This window comes from Ochotona princeps, chromosome 1 (assembly GCF_030435755.1).
Source record: "Ochotona princeps isolate mOchPri1 chromosome 1, mOchPri1.hap1, whole genome shotgun sequence".
Classification (NCBI taxonomy): Eukaryota; Metazoa; Chordata; class Mammalia; order Lagomorpha; family Ochotonidae; genus Ochotona; species Ochotona princeps.
Genome location: NC_080832.1, coordinates 112263956 through 112285652, shown reverse-complemented (window position 1 = coordinate 112285652; position 21697 = coordinate 112263956). Strand labels below are relative to the sequence as shown.

Genomic DNA, 21697 nt, shown 5'->3' with positions numbered 1-21697 from the left:
ACACCACCTGGCCCTTTAAGTGGGTTCTTCAGGCGTTTAAGGAAGTGGGGGAGATAAAAAGTTATGAAATAGTCACAGCAAGATCACTGTTTAGATCTTAAGTCTGAAAGCTGCTGTAGCTGTGGGTACCAAGGTGAGGAAGGCTGATTCCTAGCCTAAAGATTCTCTTGCCATGCCACTGCACATCACCCTGAGCTAAAACTCTGAACCTCTCTCAGCATTTGAGATTTATTCTGCCTGATTTGCAGGACCATGGAATGGAAACCATTCTCCCTTTCAGAGCTGGAAGAGAGGAACTCAACTTCTGTGTGCATGCTAGCATAAGGAGCAGTTTGGAAAAAGAAAAATGCTAATCATGACAGCTGCTCCCATTTGTTGGGTCCTCCTATGAGCCAGCCCTCTTGCAGAACTGATATACACTGATTATGTTGATGTTTCAAGGCAAATCTTTGAGAGTGCAGACTTTTTTGTCCATGTGTAATAGATTCGGAAGAAGAGATGGAACTGAGACTTACACCTTTGTATGACTGAACCCAAAGCCTGTGTTTTTAACTATAACGTTAAACCACTTCATCTGAAGTCCTGCTGCTGTTCAGATCAGATTAGTCTTCAGATGAGAACTGGAAAATGCTAGTGAAGTTGTAATAATCACATATCTCAACCTTCAAGCCATACTAACTCCCAGATTTTAGAGAATGCAGCCCAACCTTCCATGTTTTGAGAAAGACCCAAAGAGGAAAAATTACAGGGCTGAGGCTACGACTTAGGCCTTTTAAATTCCAGGCCATTCTTGTTTTATTTCTCAGATTGCTGTGGACCAGGACGGAGTTTCAGTCTCTGGATCTTACCAGATTGCCATCTTCAGCGAATGTCTGCATGACCTAGTCAATGCCTTCCTTTTAGAGAAAACCTGGTGATTCTCTGGGAGTGGTCATGTACTTAGGAGTTCAATTGGACACTCCTTTGTGTTGCTTACCAAAGCGCTTGGGCAGTCAGAGGGTCCTACTCTCAATAGAACAAAAGGACAACAACAGTTTGAGGATCTGAGTACTCCAGCTTTCTCCCCTGGGTCCTAAGAGCAATTTGAGTTAACGACTTTTCATATCAACTGCACTTTTCAGCCCCAGTTTAAAATGGGCAAAGGTAATTGAAAATGTGTACATGTTAAAATACCATCCTTCAGAAGCCCTTGAAGTCCCAGTGGGTCACTGTCATAAATTAAAATGCAACACAGACCACCCCTTGCTTTAGCAGCTCACTGGGTAAAAGGAAAGTGAACAGCCAGAATGAATAGATTATGAGTTGACGGGGCTAGAAGTTGGCCCTGGGAATTTGCATGCTGGTGTGTCCTATTCAGCAGAACAGCTGGCCTTGACCTATGGAAAGAAAATGAAACAGCCCTCCTTCCCACCGTCAAGTTACCTCACTGGACTTCTTATTTCTCTGCTAGAAGGGCAAACTGGAGGAGAACCAGAGGGAGTGAGGCAACAGTATTGGGAACGGTATAGATCCTCAAAGGCAGGCCTCAAGCCTTAGGACTGTCCTCTGTGAGCACACTCATCCCCAGGCACAAGGGCCATGCATCTGCTTTTTTTGTGTAGTTCTACTTCTTTAAGCCTAACAAGGTCTTAACCTTTTTGAAGATTTATATAAAGTCAGAGTTACAGAGAAAGAGGAAGAGATAGACCCAAAGATCTTCCGTTTGCTATTTCACTCCCTAGATGGCTGCCAAAGCCTGGGCTGGGCCAGACTGAGGCCAGGTCCTCCACTTGGATGGTAGAGGCGCAAGGACTTGTGCCGTCTTCCGCTTTTCTCAGGCTATTAACAACGTGTAGGATTGGAAATAGAGCAGCCAGAACTCATACTGGTACCCACAGGGGATGCCAGTATCACAGGCAGCAACTTTATCTCATGCCATGGCGTGGGCCCCAGATTTTCACCTTTCATGCTGAATTCAAAAGCCACCTCTTCTGAGAAGCCTACAGGCTCAAAGTAATTATAGTCTTACCTCATTGCACATATGTTTTATACTTAAGGCATCTGTTAATTTTGCCTTTTAATTATTTCCACATATACCAGTTTCTTGTGATAGACTTTTGAGAGTCCAGGAAGTGGTAATCTCACCCAGCCAAGCACAGTGGTGGTAGGGTATAGCTGCTACAAAGAAGAAATGTTTTAGACAGTACTTGTGTGAATGGGCAAAAAAACTCAAGGACTGTATTTGGCTAATGACATAACAGGTTATTTTAGTTTCTGCTCTGTGGAAAGTATAAATCATTCTAACAAACAGTTTTAAACATAGTTTTTCTTTATTCTCTTTTTTTGCACTCATGCTTTTTTTTGTTTGTTTGTTTTTTTGGTAGATTTAATTTTTATTGGAAGGGCGGATTTACAGAGGCAAGGAGAGACCGAGAGGAAGATCTTCCATCTGCTGGTTCACTCCCCAGGCGGCCACAATGGCCAGAGCTGAACTGATCCTAATCTAGGAGCCAAGAGCTTCCTCTGGGTCTCCTATGTGGGTGCAGGGTCCCAAAACCTTGGGCCATTCTTGACTGCTTTCCCAGGCCACAAGCGGGGAGCTGGATAGGAAATAGAGCACCTGGGACACGAACTGGCGCCCATATGGGATCCCGGTGCATGCAAAGGTCAGGACTTTTTAGCCGCTAGGCCACAGCGCTGGGCCTGCATCATGCTGTTGATTGCTAAATGTAATAGCCTGATCATGACGCTGGATGACGTGTCTTTCTTAAAAAAATCAAAATAATTAAACAGTGGTCTCATTTGTGATGGGTCCTATATGGAGGACAAAAACATCTGCTAACATCTGCGAAGAGCTTGGCATGCACCATCCATTTTTCTAAATGTCTTCATGCATATTTTAATTCTTATAGTAATACTGTAAAGTAAATAGTCTTAATCCCACAGAGTAAAATAATAATGCAAAAAGAAGTTATTTGCTCTAGATCTGGCTCTTGATCAGTACATTATATAGTTAATACCTTGTTCCTATGAGACCTTCTGTCATCCTTACTTGACCAAAGGAGCAAAGCATTAGGAGTTCTTTTCCTGCCCATTGATTTGTCAAGAAATCTAGCTTAGTCCTATAAGCAGAGGCTTCAAGTAAGTGGTTGGGCCCCTGACACCAAAAGGAGACACTAGGAGTGGAGTTCCTGGCTCCTGGCTTTGACTTGCTCCAGACCTGACTGTTGCAGCCATTTGGACTGTCTCTTCCTGTCTCTGCTGTTGCCCTGCCTTTCAAATATATATATTTAAGAATACCAACTTGGGGCCCGGCGGCATGGCCTAGCAGCTAAAGTCCTCGCCTTGAACATGCCGGGATCCCATATGGGCGCCAGTTCTCATCCCGGCAGCACCACTTCCCATCCAGCTCCCTGCTTGTGGCCTGGGAAAGCAGTCGAGGACAGCCCAAAGCCTTGGGACCCTGCACCCGCGTGGGAGACCTGGAAGAAGTTCCTGGTTCCCGGCTATGGATCGGCACAGCACCGGCCGTTGCGGCTCACTTGGGGAGTGAATCATGAGACGGAAGATCTTCTGTCTCTCCTCCTCTCTGTATATCTGACTTTGCAATAAAAACAAATAATCTTAAAAAAAAAATACCAACTTGTTAAGATTCTAAGTTTCTGAGATGTTGGTGTGCTTTCAGATAGTTGCCAGGTATATTCTCTAGGAATTGCTTGTTAAGTAATTAAAAGAATCCCTTTCTGTATTCTCTTCACCAAATAATGGTAGATTGTGGTTTCTGTAATGGGAATATATCCCTCAAAAACTGTTTTTCACCATATGTTGGCCTCTCCCTAAGTTTCCATTCCTCCTTTCTGCCCACTTCCTTCCTCCTTGGCATCTGTCTTTTCTTTCTTCATTGATAGCGGGCATGAATGGGTGGCTGTGTGACAGGGACTTCATTGTTGGCTCCCACCGCAGCAGTCAGAACATTCTCTGTGGTCTGTATTCTAAGGTCTGCCCAGACTGTCTCAGCCAGGCTGGCTCACAGTTCTGAGCAATGGTGTTTTTCTTTTGTTGTTGATCTCCTCTGCTCCCACATTGATAAATAGCAAACTGACAGCAGATGCAGAGGAGGAAAAACCTTCACTCCTTTTGTCTGAGCTCAAATGTTGGTCAGAGACATTACCCCTTGGGCTGGATCTGTAGGAAATCAGCTGTCCGAATTTTGATCAAGAGATGGCAGATTTTGCAACCTGGGTGACTCTTTCCTTCAGCCTCTCCTAAAACATCCTGTTGTCCTGAAGCACCATCAGATGATCCTATGTCATTCTTTCTGTGGGCCTACCATGTAGTACCACCTCATTACATGTGATATTGTATTGTATTATGCTGTCATGTGTAACATGTTAATATTGATAGCTGTGAAGTAATGGCATCTTGGAGCTCAAGTTGCACTGCGTGTAACTCTTAAGTGCTTGTCATTTCCTCTTCCTATAAGATATGATTTAAGTTGTTGAGTGCTTTATTGTTGTTCCTTTCCCAGCCTTGGGCTGTGGGGTGTTAAAGACCTGAGGCTGTTAAGTGAAAAGAAGGAAGACGACAGAGTTTATACTTCGGAGCTGTGGGTTATCCACTAGACCCATAAAGTGGAACTAATTGACTGCCTCTGCTGCAGGCTCTGTGGAGTTGCCAAAACCTGCGTAGACTGTGGAGATTGGGCCACTCCTCCAGATATGGTGGGATAGCCAGAACCACTTCTCTGCTCAGACCTCAGAAGACCAGCTTGTTGGGAGAGCTGATTTTTGGGATCTTTCTTTCAAGGCTGTCTTGAAAGGCCCAGCATCGTAGGACACTAGGGTCAAGCATAGGCATGGGCTCTGTTTCAGTACGTCAAGAAGTTTATAAGCCATCTCATCTTGGACCCTCCTAACTTCCCATGTCAGAGAGAGAGCGAAGCTTTCCCAACAGACTTAGGGCTGCAGGTGTGTTGGTGAGAATGTGTGTGTTAAAGCAGGTAGCAATGGCAGGTGTCCAAGCAGGGCTCTGTAGAAACCCCAAGGGAAAGAAATTTGCCATTGCAGCCTAGTGGAGACTTGGGTTCTTAGTAAAGGGGTTTAGAGGTTCATGCGGATCATGGCCCTCACTGTAAATGCTGCAACCCATGAAACCTCTGCCCAGGCCTAACAGCCTGGGAGCAGCCAGCATCTGAGCCGTGTTTTCAGACTCCTGGATTTAAGTCTTCTCTCTGATCTGCTTGGACAAACCTCTAGAGACCCGGGGGCTTAGTTTCCTCCTATGTACAAACAGAGGAACTCAATTCGTTTGCTTCTAAGAGTTTTTGATCTCACACATAACTCATAGGAGCTTTGAATTGAGCAGGGAATTGTTTATTGTAGGTGCTGTGAATACTAACAGAAAAAAAATCAAATCATGTCCTGGTTTTGCTGTTATCCACCCTGATGATGTGGGTTGGGGTCTTCCATGGGATTTGCTTCAGCCAGGGAAAACCCCTGGGTGCCCCAGGGCAGTGCTAATGTTAGACTGTGATTCGGTCAATTATTTACACCACTTCAGGACAAAGGTATTTGAGTGTACAGTAGGAATTGGCCTTGTGAGCAAGTAGTGTCTGACTTCAAGAATGTTAAGGTTTGGGGAGAACTGCGAATGTCTCTTTGGCGTTAACAAATTAGATTTTTTTTTTTTCCAAGCAGATCAGCTAAGGTTAAACTTAAACAAATGTGAGCAGCTGGGAGACTTTGGAAGGCGTAGATGTGCACATTTTCCACAGGGCAAAAAAAAAAAAAAAGAGAGAGAGAGAGAGAAAAGGAAAGAAAAGCACTCGCCCTGAGGAAGGAAGGAAGGATGAGGCGTGGAACTCTGAATGGGCTCCCCCAGGAAGGAAGCAGTCCTCGCTCTGCTGTTTTGTTTTGCACTTTCAGTTACGGAGTTCCAGAAGTTGCAGGTTGTGGATCATGACCTCCTTTTTTTTTTCCCCTCCCCCTGTTGCTGCTTGCCAGAGGAAGGGAGGGCAGGAGCAGCTGTAAATAACACTTTGGCCTTTATGGAAATGTGTCAGATGTTCTAGCAGTGAGCCTCCCCTTGCTCGTGCCTGCTTGTCGGCTTGCGTGCGCACTCTCTCTGTTTCTCTCTCTCTCTCCCTCCCTCCCCCTCTCCCTCACTCACCTCACGTTCACTCACTCTGTCCTCACTTGTGTCCTTTCTGTAGGATATTGTTAGCACTTCTCTTCGCCTTATATAGAGAGGCCTGGTCGTTAATGTTAACAGAGATCTAGCAGCAGGGAAGGCAGCCAGATAGCATTAATCAGGCCCAGTGTTTGGAATTTCATAAATGCTCTGGGTACAAATCGAACATTAAGAACAATATGAAACTGTTTTCCTTCCCCCCTCTCTCCTTCTCTCCCCTTGCCAGCTCACCCCTCTCCTCTCCCCTTCCCTGCATCTGAATTCCTCTGCTCTGCTGGATGCTCACTGCTTTGGAACTTTGTTGATTTTTTGCCACATTTAATTTTTTATTTTCTCTGTCTCTCCATCCACTCCAAGACCACAGGCAGAGCAGCAGCAGCCGGAGCCAGGACTCTGCGGAGGGGCGAGACGGGCAGGTCCCTGAGCAGTTCTCAGGTCTCCTCCACGGCTCCTCCCCGGTGTGTGAAGTGGGGCAGGACCCTTTCCAGCTGCTCTCTGCCACCGGCCAGAGCCATCCAGACGGGTCCTCCCAACAAGGTGCTTGCCGCGAGGCTGGCATGCAGCTGGAAGAGATGGGCGTGCACACTCCTGGAGCCTCTCAGCCCAGCACCCTAGACCAGAGTGGGAGAGCAGGCTACCCAGCAGGCTTGCCTGCCGCCACCAACAGCCGACTGCACCCCGGAACTCTTACTCGCTCGGTGCCTCTGCACCCTGGCGGGGCCGAGGACGAAGGAGAGCGGAGCGGGGCCAGAAGCCGAGCCCCTCCCACCAGCAAACCCAAAGCTGAACTCAAACTCAGCCGCAGCTTGTCCAAGTCCGACTCTGATCTCCTGACCTGCTCACCCACAGAGGACACCACAATGGGGAGCCGGAGTGAGTCCTTGTCCAACTGCAGCATTGGCAAGAAGAGGCTAGAAAAGTCGCCCTCCTTTGCCTCGGAGTGGGACGAGGTAAGGCTGACCTGACATCACAGAGAGTGAGGCTGGTGGGGCTGCCCGTCCTGCTGACTCCTGGGGCTAGGGTCTCGCTGTTTCCCTCACCCTGTGGCCGAGTGTGAGGGAGGCAAACCCTGAGCTAGCCAGGGTCACAGAGGACAGGTCCACTGATGGTTAAACTGAAGGGTGGAGGCCCCAGTAGAGCAGGGCCAAGGGAGGAGCAGTTCCTAGAAGTGACATGCTGTTTGGAAATATTTGGATCACATCAACCCCACTGAAATAGTCATGCTCAACCTGGAGATGCTTAAAAAGAGCTGGTGTACTTTTTGTGTCAGTCCCTCAACACAGATGGGAGATCCAAGATCAACAGGATTAGTGGGGGAAAGGGACGGTGAGAGGGGAGCATGGGGAGAAGCTGATCTAAAGGGATCCAAAAGGGGGGCTTTTCTCCTCACTGCCACTGTGTTGTTCCTGCCTTCCTCTGGAAGGCCGGATTTCTTCCCGTAGCAGCAGTGTCTTGCCCACCTACAGTCTGAGTCTGGTGAGGCCAGGTGATTGAGGAACCTGAGCAGTCTTGGTGAGGAGCAAGCATGTACAGCCTGCGGCCTGGGTTCCTTTCCTAACTGCTGTTAGAGGATATTTGGAGATAAGGACCCACGTGTTTTCCAGTGACCTGTGGCTTTACTGGGCAGGAGAACATGTTTCCCAAAGACTGGTAAACACCCCAGGAATGTTCAAGTGCCACCAGGCTTCTTGCTGAGAGGAAGCTGCTTTTGAAGTGAACTGAGTCTGTCTCCCAGGAAAGGTTTCAACAGATGCATTTAGCTCTCCAAGAGGAGGGGGACAGTCCAGCTGACATGACCATGCCAACAATCTGTAGACTTCATACCCTGCCCAAATCTATTTGGGGTGCAGCTGCAAAGTTATGTAAACCAAAGCCAGTCCCGTTCCCAGTATGGGAACAGGGTGGGACAATTGCTCTAGTACTGTTATCTCCAAATAAAATGAGACTTTGGAATCTGGTCAGAGACACAGGAATCCTGTGCAAAAAAAAAAAAGTCATTGCTTAGTAAACAAAGATTTGATGAGCCTGTACTCTGTGCCCTAGTAATGGAAGAATTGCTGTGGGGGAGACAACTCCTGGAGTGGCCCCTAAGAGACTGTGCAAAAGAGTGTATATGGGTGGGAGTGTTTTCCACAGTAGAGCTTTACTAATTTGTGTCGGCTGTCCAGTAGGGCAGTTCAAGGGTAGGGTGGAGATAAGTATAATCTCTGAAATGGCAGAAGTCAGAAGAGGAAAGCTTGGCGAGAGAGGGGATGGGTAGCGACGACGGGAGGTATGATGGTAGGAAGGGACTTGAGGAAAGCTTGCTGAGATATGGAATTTGACATGGCATTAGGGCCCACATGTTGTGTTAAAATCCACATGAAAACTTTGTGGAGTCTGAAAGTTAGATCATCTGCTTGCTGTGGAGTGTTGAATATGTATGAAGGACAACAAGGAATGAGATTAGGAAATGAGATTGGGGCCAAAGAGTGAGAGGGGTTTGAACATGAGGCTGGGTCCCCAGTACTTTATTGGATATCAAGGTAGTATCTCATGATCTTCAGATGGGCTGGAAGATAGTTTAACCAGTCATATGAAGTACTGACTTCACGGCTCTTGCTGAACACACTCCTACTCAGGCAGATCTGTAATGCTGGGTGATTCTTCGCAAGATGTACATGCCCTCATATTATGCAGTGTTGCCAGGTAGTCTTCCAGGCACCACCATTTCCCCTTGGAAAACACAGAATCACCAGAAGCCAAAACCTGGCTTAATTGAAGTTGGCCGTTTTGGCTACAGTTTATTTGTTCCTTAACGAGAGGAGGTCCATGTGTGTATGGTGCTTTTGCAGAGAGATTGCGCAGAGTTCCACTGAACCGAGGAACTAGTAGAGGTCTGGGTGTTGTGGGCTAGTTCTGTGTTGTGGGTGAAGCACCAGAAGCACTGCCATGTTTCAAATTTGCAAAAGTTTAAAGACATTTGAAGTCTGACTAGAAAGAATTCAGAAGATCAGGCTTTGCTTGAAGAGACAACACTAAAAGGGTCCTTTATCTGTAACCATTCAGCATTGTTTCTGACTCATATTGTACTTGGTTTTGTGGATCCAAAGAGAAACTTCCAGGTCTTTGGCAACCTTTCCCAGAATATGGTGTTAGTTAATGGGTGTTCCCCAAAGCTACCCCTAACCAGTACCTGAAGTGTATTTTGCTTGTTTTTTTCCTCTGTGAACATTAGATCCGCAGAAGTGAGTAACCCTGCTCTGCACTGGAGCCCAGTTCAGCTCCTCACTGTGGTCTGAGAGGAGAGGAAGGGCTGGGGGGCCTGGGCTGCTGTGATCTCATCACAGGTAGAGCTGCAGATGAGGTGCCTGGCCTCACCAGCAAGATAGTGCAGGACTGCAACTGGCTCAGCTTGAGCCCTGGCTCCAGTCTACACAGCTACTTCACTTTGATGTGTTAATGGCCTTACTAATCCTGGTTGTAACTGTCCTTATTTGTGAAACAGAGGCAGATCTGTGTTTCTGAGTGTTTTACTGATTAGAGATGTATTTAAGTGCCTAGGACAGTTCCTCGACAAAGTTCCAAGATGCATAAAGTGTTGTCTAAGTGGCAAATCTTAATATTAATATTGCAAGGGCAAGTGTTTGATTCTGCTCTGGTTCAGGTTCCCAATCCATTCCTGATTCTAGCTTTGAGCTGTTTTACACCCAGTTGCCCACATGGGAGACTCAGATTAAGTTCTGGGCCCCTGGCTTCAGCCTGGCTCAGCTCTATTTGTTCAGGCAAGCATTTGGGGGGTGAACCAGTACCTTACGGAAAGCAGAGAGCTCTACAGAGGTTGGTGCTAGCAGAATGATGACAAGCAGTGGAGTTCAAGTTCTTCTGCTGGTGGTCTTCCTCCATGACTGTTTCCCACCCCAGAGACAAGAGAGTCTACCTATCCTGGAAAAGGCAGGTAGGCAGCCCCTCCCCCACTGTTATTCTTTGAGAAATTAATGGAATTCTCTATTTAACTCTGAGGAGAGAAGAAAAACATGAGAGAAGCCTGCAGCTTGCTGTACTGTTTGTTTTCCAGCTGTGTTTACCTATGTAATAGCTATTTGATTGGTTGGTTATGTTAAGTCAGAACACTTAAGCTGGAAATAAAATGGTTTATTGAGCCTTTATGGATGCTAGCCAGAGCAAGAACCAGGTCCCAGGACAAATTTCCACAGCCACCAGTAGCAGGACTAGGTAACAGTTGGAAAAAATGTATGTCTGACCTACAGCCAAGAGTATTTTTGTAACAGAAATTTGGGAAAGGAAAGCACAAGTTGTTGACGTTGGGCCTTCATTGGTTATAGACAAGTGAGGCCGGAAAAATACAAAGTAGGAAAAGCTTCAGAGTAGGAGGACCCCTCCAGGACAACAGATAGCAGAGCACTGGCTACCATGTACCCTGGTGTTGGACTTGATGGGATCTGGGTCAAGGTTTCAACATGTGTTCAGAGATGTGAGACAGTCTTTGGTTGGTTCCAGCAGCAGCTATTAACGGTTCAGCTTCTCTGTCTTTCCTGCTCTGCTCCACTCAGCCATACCTCACCTTTGTAACTGAATTTAGGATGCCTCAGAATTCTTTTATCAGTTGCCTGGAAAGATGTTCTCTAGTTGGGGAACATGTAAAGCTGATAGTTTTTAAAGTAATTTTCTCTGAATACAGACTGTCCCTTATAGCTAGTTTATGTAGCGCTTATTGAATTGTCCTGGACAAGATGACTTCTTAAAGTTGGCCTGGCTAAGAGAAAACTCTGAGACAATATCCATTAGTGATGCTACCATTCTCCTTATTTTCTGTTTATTTTTGGTAAGAAAGAAGTAAGAGTCAGCCTTTAAATTAGGTCAGCCATGCTTCAATAAATGTTTTCTGTGTTCTGTCAAGTCAAAGCATGTTTTGTTGTTTCAGTGATTCCTGGAACACAGAAGTTAGCCCAAGAAGTTGTACATAAATTAAACTGTAGATAGGGATAGGAAGATTATCTACATTTCTCTACACATACTTAGCCTCTGTTAACATCTGACATGTGTCCAACATTGAAGTCTTAGCATGTGCCTCGCGTAGAATTTGTCTTCTGTAATGCCTGCATGTTGTGTCTGTCTTACCAGGCCTTATGGGTCAGATCTGGGTCCAGATCTTCGTCATCAAAGGCTTTCCATTCTGTCATGACTGTGTCATCTGTTGGCTAGCTCACTGAGAGCAAGCTGCCAGGCTGGCTATTTCCTACCTGCCCACTCCTTTCCCTTCCATCTTAATGTGTGCACTGACAGGCCAGGGAAATGCTGGGTGGTTTGTATCCCTCTAGTGGGACACAACCTCTCCTGTGAGTGACCTTTTCCCGGTAGCTGTTCTTCCAGGATTCCAGAGAGCAGTTGCTTCCTGTGATCCTTTCTGTCTGGGGCTCCAGTAGGATGTTCCCTTACCTTTATCTCTCTGCACTCTACCCAGACCTGCATGAAGTAATCCTGTTCTTAAGGTCTTCGGATTACTCAGTTTGAACATACCACATTTTTCCTGTAGGGACCCTGAGCGATACAGACGTTTCTAGCATCATTTCTATCAACATTAAGCAAGCACTGATGGTTCTGTGCTGAAGTAGTTCATTTGAAGAAGAGTCTAAAGGCCTGGATAGCCAGAGTGCTAGGAAGCAGGAGACATTCATCATTTACCTTGAACTTTTTCTCACCACCAACTATCCAAACAAAACCTGTTCTCGCCTCCATCAACTTGGCAGTGATATCATGTGCACCCCTGTATCAAAGTCTCCTTCACTGTATTTTTATTCTCTTTCTCCTGCATGAGATGATGTACCCACGGTAACACAGCAGTGATTAATGTCTGAAATAAGTACTTTATATGACTGTCCCTTGGTAATTATTAATTTTGTTTATATTAATATTTGTTTATTAAGGTTATTTATTTGAAGGCTGAAAGAGAAATAGAAATCTTCGATCCACTGATCTATTCTCCAAATGGTGCTATAGCTGAGGCTGGGCCAAACCAAAGCCAGGAACCACTAACTCCTAGGTCTCCCTTGTAGGTGGCAGGGACCCAAGCACTGGGCCATCATCTACTTTCCCAGGTGTATTAGCAGGGAGCTCAAGGAGAAGCAGAGCGACCAGGACCCAAACTGGTGCTCCAGTATGGAGTGCCTGGGTCCCAAACCATGGCTTAACCTTCTGTAACACAGCGCCAACCCCTGTTTTACTTCATTTGAAAGGCAGAGAGGGGCCCGGCGGGCATGGTCTAGTGGCTAAAATCCTCGCCTTGAACGCGCCGGGATCCCATATGGGCAGCTCCACTTCCCATCTAGCTCCCTGCTTGTGGCCTGGGAAAGCAGTGGAGGATGGCCCAAAGCTTTGGAACCCTGCACCCATATGGGAGACCTAGAAAGAAGTTCCTGGTACCTGACTTCGGATCGGCGCCGCACCGGCCGTTGCTGTCACTTGGGGAGTGAATCATGGGACAGAAGATCTTCCTCTCTGTCTCTCCTCCTCTCTGTATATCTGACTTTGCAATAAAAATAAATAAATCTTAAAAAAGAAAAGAAAAGAAAAAAAAGAAAGGCAGAGAGGCAGAGATCTTCCACCCACTGGCTCACTGCCCAAATGTCCACAATAGCTAAGGTTGGACCAGACCGAAGCAGGGATTGGGAACTAAGTCCAGGTCTTCCATGTGAGTGGCAGGGACCCAGCTGCTTAAGTAGTCATTGCTGCCTCCCAGCGTGTGCAGCAGCAGGAAGCTTCATTTGGCATTGAAGCTGGGACTTGAAGCCAGGCACTCTGTGTGAATGTGAACCTCTTAACCCGTAAACCAGGTCATCTCTAAATTACCTAGAATAGTTACTACAATATAAATACTAGGTATATTGTTCTGTTGTGTTGTTTAGGGAAAAATGGAAAGAGGAACAGTTTGTACACATTCAGTACAGACCCAGTATTTTTTCCTGAATATTTTTGATTCACATTTAATTGAACCTACAGATGCAGAACCCAGAGAGAGAGGGTGGCTGTAGGAAGAAAAACAACAGCTTTCTGATAATCCGTGGCTTGAATGTATAAAAAGTCTCTAAGGTCAGCTGTGTGTTTCACATACCTGCCTTGAGTGGCATTGAAGTTTATGAAAGAGGAAACCGCAGAAGCCTGCTTGTCTACTTAGCATCACATTTGAGTCTTTCAAAATTTGGCTTAAGGTTTAAGTGATAAATTTGTATTTTGTAATCAGTTTTCATAAATATTAAACAAGTGGGAAAGGGATGAAGAGCAGGGACACGCTTTGTATGCATTTCATATAAGCTGCGTGTCATTTCTGGGCAGGGACATCCATTCGAGAGTGTCCTGGTTTTGTGTGAAGTGGTGGCTGAAGCGACTGCTGGCCCTTGAATGCCTTCTTGAGATGTGAAGTGGCAGCAGCAGGGAGGGCACCCTTGCAACCCAAGCCCAAGATGCTCTGCCCTTTACAGCACTGTCCCATTAGAGGCATGATGTCATCACTAGCGGAGATGATTGGTTCAATTCCACAGTGGCTCTTTGCTGCTTTTAACCCTTGATGGAGGGCTGGTTGTGCAAAGAATGACATCATGTAGAATAAAGAGATTTGAGTGTGCAGAGAATCGCTGTGTTTCTCACGCAGTATTCCCTAGTGTGCGTTGTTCTTGGTATATAAACAGGCAGGCTCTGCTGTCCATTCTGGTGAGCAAACCCCTCTGCTCTAAATAGAGATGTGACTGTTACCTCTGGGGACAGATTGGAACCTGATGTGGGCTATTTAAGTTGTTTCCTGTTACATGCTGGAGTCTTAACTTGGCTCCTAGATGAAATACCCTGTAAATTTCAAGTGACTTTAGGTGGCTTGGTAAGACTAGAATATTTTTTTCATATTTTAAAAATGATTTTACTTGTTTTATGGGCAATCCTGAATGAATGGTCTTGGCTATTCTACCAGGTGAAGTGATTTGTTGTTAGCACACATTTCCATGGTCTTGATGCTTATGGAGGAAACAGCACAGTGTTGTACACTAGCCGAGGTTCGTCCTGGCTGGGAAGTGAAAGCACAGAGAAGATTTATATGTTACCTGCTCCCTGCCCCTGCACTCTAGCCCCAAGAAAGGGAGAGAGAGGTGGAGATCCATCCATCTACTTTTTCACTCCCTAAATGGGCTCAACAGTTACAGCCAGGCTAGACTGAAGCCAGCATATTCTTCCGGGTCTTCCACATGGATTCAGGCATCCAAACATTTAGGCCATCTGCTGCTGCTTTCCTAGGGAGCTAGATCAAAAATGGAGCAGCTGGGACTTGAATTGACACCCTGTGGGATGCCAGCACCCAAGGCAATAGCTTTACCCACTATGTTACAATACCTGTTCCAGATAAACCTTAATTTCCATAGCAATTCAGCAACAACTTCATTTCCCTCCTGTGCCCATGTGGAAATTACCAGCTCCTTGGCCTCTTGGTAGGGGCCATTTTCATTCTGATTTTGTCTGTTTCTTCTGTTTTCTAATAATAGAATCCCTAAAATACAGACTGAATGTGTTCGTGTAATGTACGGTGTACTGGTTCATCTTATTCAAAGCAGCTGGGTCTGAGAAATAAATAGAGGTATTTGTACCTCCTTGGTAACAACAGAAAACTTGAAGCTGGTGTTGTGGCACAGTGGGTCATGCCATTGCTGATGTAGCTGGCATCTCATGTTCTCAGAGTGCTGATTTGAGTCCGGCTGTTATGCTTCTAAAACCCAGCTCCTTGTTAATATGCCTACGAAGGCAGTGGAAGGTGATCCAGGTATGTGGGTTCTGGGTTCCTGCTATCCATGTGGGAGACCCAAATGGAGTTTTTGGCTCGTGGCTTTGCCTGGCCCAGCCCTTTCTGTTGCATTCATTTGGGGAGTGAGCTAACAGCTTGAAACATCTGTCTCTGTCTTTCTCTTACTGGACCATTCAAATATATATGTGTATTGTGCATAAAATTATGTACATATTATACACATATAATGTATAATCAAATATATAATTATAAATAAATATAAATGCATTTATATATAAATACCTTATATTTTTAAGGTATATGCTGTTTAAGTACTGCATATTTATATTGCAACTATTCATTTAGCTGATTTGTTGAGTGCTCTGTTTCAAGCACTGTTGTAAGTTCTGGGACACAGCAATGAATAAAACAGGCAAAACCTCTTTCACTTACCTAGAGCCAATATTCTAGAGAACTCGAAGGAAAACAAAAATTGTCAATGATAAATCAGTGACATCTTTAATGTGCTAGTTGTGATATATATTGGTGCAAATGGAAAAAAATAAAGCCTAGAAGAAGGCTGGAGAGTGTGATAGGTGTGGGGATTGCCAGGGAAGGTCCCTTTAAGAAGGACTTTAAAGAGCAAGCATGGCAGTCTTGGGACGGGGGAGAAGCACGAGCAAAATTATGGCACTGCTTTCCCATGACAAAGTTTGAAAGGCCAGCCTGCCTCTGTTATAAATGTGTTCTAACTCAGCCACTGTAATTTCCTTTTCCCTTTCCTTTCTCTGTAGCCATTGGTGCCACCTGCTTCCTTCATCTTGACTTTCTCCCCTGCTATTTTTTTTCAAGCTATGTTGTGTGACTTTTTAAACATATGTACACAGATACATACATATTTTTTTAAACTCTTGAATAGACTGTCTGAATTTCTTTTTATTGTTTTTAGTCAACACAAAACCACCGTGTATATTTCTGCATGTACAATGGTCAAATGAAAGCTGACCTTCTAAGAACTTCTCAAACTTGGTCATTGTCCTCGTCTTCATCCTAGTTAAGGGTCCTAAGTTACACGGGGGCTTTGTTCTGGTTCATCATTGTCTTGAGAAATGTCCCCCAGCTTGTCTCTTACATAAAGGAGAAGTGAAATCTTAAAACCAGAGTTTGAAGGTAATTCTAGCTTGCTAGGATCAGAAGGAGGCCAGGAACCTGGAGATGAGGAGACACAGTGAGAGGTGGACCCCTGATGAGGTGTGAGGAAGTGAGGGAAGGTGAGTTGGCGAGTCAGCACGGCCACTTGGGAAACAGGCATGACTCCAGTGCCCTGAGAGGTGGCTCATACCAACAGTTTGCCCTGATGAACACTAAGTACTTCCTCTCAGAAGCTAGGCCACTAGGTTCCACATCGGCAGTGCAGCCAGGGCGAGGGAGCAGCTGATAGCTTCACATTCTCTGAGCCTGGGTGGGTTTCCGGAAGATCATGGGGAAGATGCTTCTTAAACACCAGATATGGGGGCAGAGAGAGAAAGTGTGTGTGTGAGTGAGATATGTTCAGTGTGTGTGTGAAACGGAGTGTGTGTGCAGGTCCCAGGGAGGTTCAGTTTGCTCAGAGGTATACTAGAGTGGTCAGAGTGGCAAGACAGGCTTTTTAGTATGTCTGACTCTAGGGAGACAGATAAGCTGTACCTTAATGTGGGCTTGCTTTAGGGTTTGTGAGCCTCAGAAACGACACAGCACTGTTTCTGGAACCCAATTTTGTGCCAGCACCCTCAAAGGTGGTCTCTGATTTCAGCTCTCTGTTTTCATAGAGGACCACCCTCCCTACTTGTCATCCTTTACTTTTGTCCCGCTTTCTTCCCCATAGATGTTCCTTTTTAATGCCAGTGTGTGAGTGGACGGTAGGACGATTGCTTACCCACTGGCTATAGAGCCTGGGCAGAGCCAAGATGCAGAACAGATCTTTCCCAGGCCCCCTGGTCTGTCTTGGTCACTGCCTCTAATGAACCAGTCTCTGGCGCCACAGGACCCACCTGTCCATAATTCAAGGCAGCCTGTTTATTTGTCTGGACAAGTGGAAAACTGCCTGAGCTCACCAGGGGCCTACAAATGACAATTTGTCTGGCAGTCTGTTCTCAGCTATCCTGATTTAAACAGCCAGGAAGCCATTGTAAACTCAATGTGATGATGTGCTTTGTATAGACGTTCTGGTTCCTCTCCGCTTTGGATCTAGTCCTTTTCAACAAACTCTTCCCCCTCAGAAGACTTAAATCTGTTCTGCAGTGGACACACTTACTGTCCTGGGGTTTGGCAGTGGCAGCAGTTCCCCTTCCCGACACCCAGACGGTGGAAGATCCTGGAGAAGTTTATCCTCCAGGGGCCAGCCCTGCCCTGAGTGCTGGCCCTAAGGGCAGGAGAGACCTTTGCTTTTGACCTGGGGTGTGTGTGTGTGTGTGTGTACGCGCACGCTCATACCCTTGCAGGGAATATTTGTCTAAACCTCCATATCTGTCTAGAAATCTGGGAAAAACCAACTCTGGAGGTGGAATTTTTATACTCTTGAGATTTACCAAAAAATTATAATACCTGAATGTGGCTGCTATTTTAAAGACACCAAAGAGCATATAGATAAAATGTAAGTTTTGCTTCCTCCTTGTCTCCCAGATATTAGTTCCTCTCCTCAGCTTTTTGAATTATCTTTTCAGAAATATTCTGTGTGTGTTTGACATTAAGCATCTATCTCTTTAAGATAAAAAGTGCTGCTATCTTAAACATACTCTGGACCTGTTTTTCATTTAATAATAACTTTTAAAATGTCCTATTAGTTTATAGTATTCCATGATATGCATGTATTGTCGTTTATAGGTGGGCATTTAAAACTGTGTTTAAATTTCATTTGTTTGAGAGGCAGACAGAATTCTCATTTGCTAGTTCACTCCCCAGTGCCCACAACGGCTGGGATAGGGCCAGGCCAAAGCTGGGGTCCAGGAACTCAGTGCAGTCTCCAAGTGAGTATCCCTCCCCTCAGTTGTTCCCCTCAGATGTCTCCCATTCTGCTTCCATCCTGGCCCTTCCCTGGACGTGTCCAGGTCACCAGGTCCTCTTGAAGTTGAGTGATCTGTTAGAGACACATGTACATCATGCCCGTTGTACTCTACATTGTGAGTCTTGTTTGTTACTTGACACCTGATAATGCTTCATCAAAGAGTGTGTTTCCTACTCCTAAAAAACACAAGGATCAACCTGTCAAGGAGCAAAAATCAAGGCCGGTGTGCATGCTGCTTCCAGGACAGCCTCACACCCAGGCAAGGCTGTGTGCAAAAAGTTACTGTCTGCCCAGGAGTACAACTCAGCGTCTCCCTCTTGTACTTTTTGGGAAAACCACTGTAGATCTTCCTTGTGTCTCGTTTTATAGCAAAGACTACCCCGATCTACTTGACAGCATGACTTTAATATTTTCCCAGACTTTTAAAAAATTTATTTATTGTATCTGAAAGGCAGGGTTACAGAGAGAGGGGTAGAGACTCAGAAAGAGATTTTTTCATCTGCTGGTTCACTTCCCAAATGGCTACAATGGCTGGGGCTGGGCTAGGTTGAAGCCGGGGGCTTCTCCCAGGTTTCCCATGTGGGTGCAGGGCTGCTTTTCTAGGCACATTAGCTGGGAGTTGGTTAGAAGTTTAGCATCTGCGGGCCTGGTGCGATCGCCTAGCGGCTAAAGTCCTCGCCTTAAACGTGCCGGGATCCCGTATAGGTGCCGGTTCTAATCCGGGTGGCCCCGCTTCCCATCCAGCTCCCTGCTTGTGGCCTGGGAAAGCATTCAAAGATGATCCAAAGCCTTGGGACCCTGCACCCGTGTGGGAGACCTAGAAAGAAGTTCTTGGATCCTGGCTTCAGATTGGCGTAGCACGGACCATTGCGGCCACTTGGGGAGTGAATCAACAGACAGATGATCTTCCTCTCTGTCTCTCCTCCTTTCTGTATATCTGACTTTGTAGTAAAAATAAAATAAATCTTTAAAAAGAAAAAAAAAAGTTTAGCATCTGGGACTTGAACCAGCATCCATAAGGAGTTGCTAGCAATGTAAGCCATAACTTAATTGCTGTTTCACAAGGCCAGCCCCTCCCAGGCATCTTGTAGCAGCTGAATGACTCATGACCTTGATGTGCAAATAAAGATGTTTTTGTATCAATTTTCCACTTGAAATGAATAGAACAGAAGAGGACTGAGAAAGCTGGTGTTCTGTAAACCACCTTGAAGCCAGCTTTCCCGTGCCCTTGACTCTAAACCTCTCTTCCTCTTCACATCCTGAAGTCTCTCTCCTTCCTCTATTCCCCGCTCACCCTCCTAGGATCCCCTCAACAGTCACGGCTTGGATATTGCCTCCCAGCATCTCCCCGGGTTCGCCTTACCTGTGGCTGCCTCATCTGGCTGAAAGCTTCCCTTGGTCCCATGTTACTGCAGGACCAAGTGCAGGCACCTCAGATTGGAGTGATGGTTCTCCAGAGAATGACCTCATGGGTCTGGCCTGCTGTTTCTCCCGCTCTTGTCAATTCCTTTGCTCACTCTTTTCCTCCGCTTCTGTTTCTCCTGAAATTCTACCGTTAACTCAAGGCTCTCACAATCATTCATTTCCCAAACTTAGTGAGAACCTCCACTGTGCCTGGCACTGTTCTAGACTAAGCCAACAAATGAAATCATAATCAAAATACACACTTAGCTTTTGAGGGATTTCCACCCTAGAAGGGAGAGTTAGATATGAAAGAAATAAAAATTTATTCACAAATGAAAATGAATGCTCCTAAAGAAAGGAGAGCAGAAAGAGAATGTTAAGGCTTCCTGGAGATTGTCCCCGAAGACCTCTTCGTGGAGCCAGGTGCCATGAAGCTTAAGGAGACCTGGTGTTGGCTCAATGAGCAGTGCTGGGGGGCCCCTGCTCCCTTTGGCACTAATTCAGCTCTATGCCATGGTGGACCTAGTTTATTTGCGTTGCACGTCTCCCCTTCAAGGGCAATCATCACAGTTCATTTGTTACAACTCCGCAGGCTACTCAGTCCCCGTGAACACTTAGAGATGCAAGCTGGTGATTAAGGACCCTAGGAAGATCCCAGAAGGATGTTAGATGTCTGAGACCTTAAAGTGTCATGGCCTGGCCTCAGAACTCACGGTCTGAATTGCAAAGATCTTGCTGTGCCTGAGTGTCGCTCAATTTCTTGAAGGAGCTCTGACAAAGTCCTTCTCCTCTACCTAATTCTTCAGGTTTTTGTCTGTCTGTTTCATTTTCATTCTTAGGTGGTAAATGCTGGCTCTTCATGCCACAACTGAGGGATTCCAAAGAACATTATGAATCACTCGCTTCACAAGTGGGAGCACAGAGACGTGCAGGTTGCAGGAGAGGTTCACTGCCAATGTTTTGTGGCTTTCCCAGTTTAACAAATCATTCTCAATCTCCCCTCTCTCATTTGTAAATTGAAAAGACTGTGTTAATACAAGATGCTGATTTGGAAAAGAGGGAAGAGGCTGAATTGGACATTTAACTGTCAGTATGAATTGTAAACTGGCTCCACTCAATGCTTCTCCTCTTCCCCATACGTAAGATGCTTGACATAATATGCACACTGTGAAAGCAGAAGCCTCTTTGATAATGCCAGAGCGGTTACTTACAGTTTCTTCTGCATTCGAGGATCTTATGTGTAAGCTAAAAACTGAAATAGGTCTGGCCAGTTCTTGGTCCCTAGTCCTCTAAATTTGAAGGGGAGAAGATCCAAACCAAATTGGGTGTATTTCAGCTAAAAGCGTTACCTGACAGGTGGCTGGTCCCCTGGGTTGGTCCCCTGGGTTCTGGAGATGGCTCAGTGCACAGCTGCGCAGATACCCAGCCATCTCTGTGTGTGTCAAGCCATTTCACAGGTTTTGCAGGCACTCTGATGAAGCAGAGTTCTTTGGCAGCAACGATATGATTCAAAAGGACGTTTTCCCAAAACACATTTCTTAAAAAAACAAACAAAAAATCTAAAATATTGCTGCTGACCTTGGAATGAGGCCTTGTGAGTCTCCCCTGTTGTGTTCGCCCAGAGGTGTCTGGCCACGCTCCCATGCAGAAGTTGCTGCTTCTTGGTGCTGCGCTCTACCCAGAGATCGAGTAGCTGTGCCCTTCTTCATCCTGAGTGGCAGCTCGAGGCCTGCCCCTTTCTAAAGCTGGAGCTGAATGCTCGATGCACTTGGTTCACTGCTGACAGGGATTTCATTGTAAACTCTCCCAGACCCCTGAGGGAGGATATAGGTTGATCTTTGTGAAGAACACCTCTGGCTGGGCCTCATGCAGAGATGCACTCCATGGTTCCCTGTGCTCTGGAAGGGTTCCCTTTCCCTGGTGGGCCTGAGCAGGCCAGATGCTGCAGCCTGCTGAGCAGCAGGACTGGGCCCCTTCCTGCCAGTAAGCTCCACCAAACTACTTACTTGAAGGCAGCAGTGGTGTGAACGGCCACAAGCCCCTTCGTCAGTCATCCTGTAAACCATCATTTGCTGAAAGTTTTCTAGAGCATAATGTTGAGGATTTTGTTTTGTTGTTTACACCCTTACCAGGGCCATTCTGTCAGTGAGTTTCCTTTTTTTTTTTTTTTAAAGATTTTTTTATTATTATTGGAAAGCTGGATATACAGAGAGGAGGAGAGACAGAGAGGAAGATCTTCCCTCCGATGTTTCACTCCCCAAGTGAGCCGCAACGGGCCGGTGCACGCCGATCCGATGCCGGGACCAGGAACCTCCTCCGGG

General features: G+C 46.0%; 1 protein-coding gene across 7 annotated transcripts in view; it reads left to right on the top strand.

The window, feature by feature from the left end:
• ANKS1A (ankyrin repeat and sterile alpha motif domain containing 1A) overlaps window positions 1–21697 on the top strand; it is a 202553-nt gene that overhangs the window by 130338 nt on the left and 50518 nt on the right. For all 7 annotated transcript variants that reach the window (XM_058664222.1, XM_058664235.1, XM_058664230.1 and 4 more), the window contains one exon: window positions 6526–7118. In XM_058664222.1, coding sequence (XP_058520205.1) covers window positions 6526–7118 — 593 coding nt within the window. The remainder of the gene's footprint in view (window positions 1–6525; window positions 7119–21697) is intronic.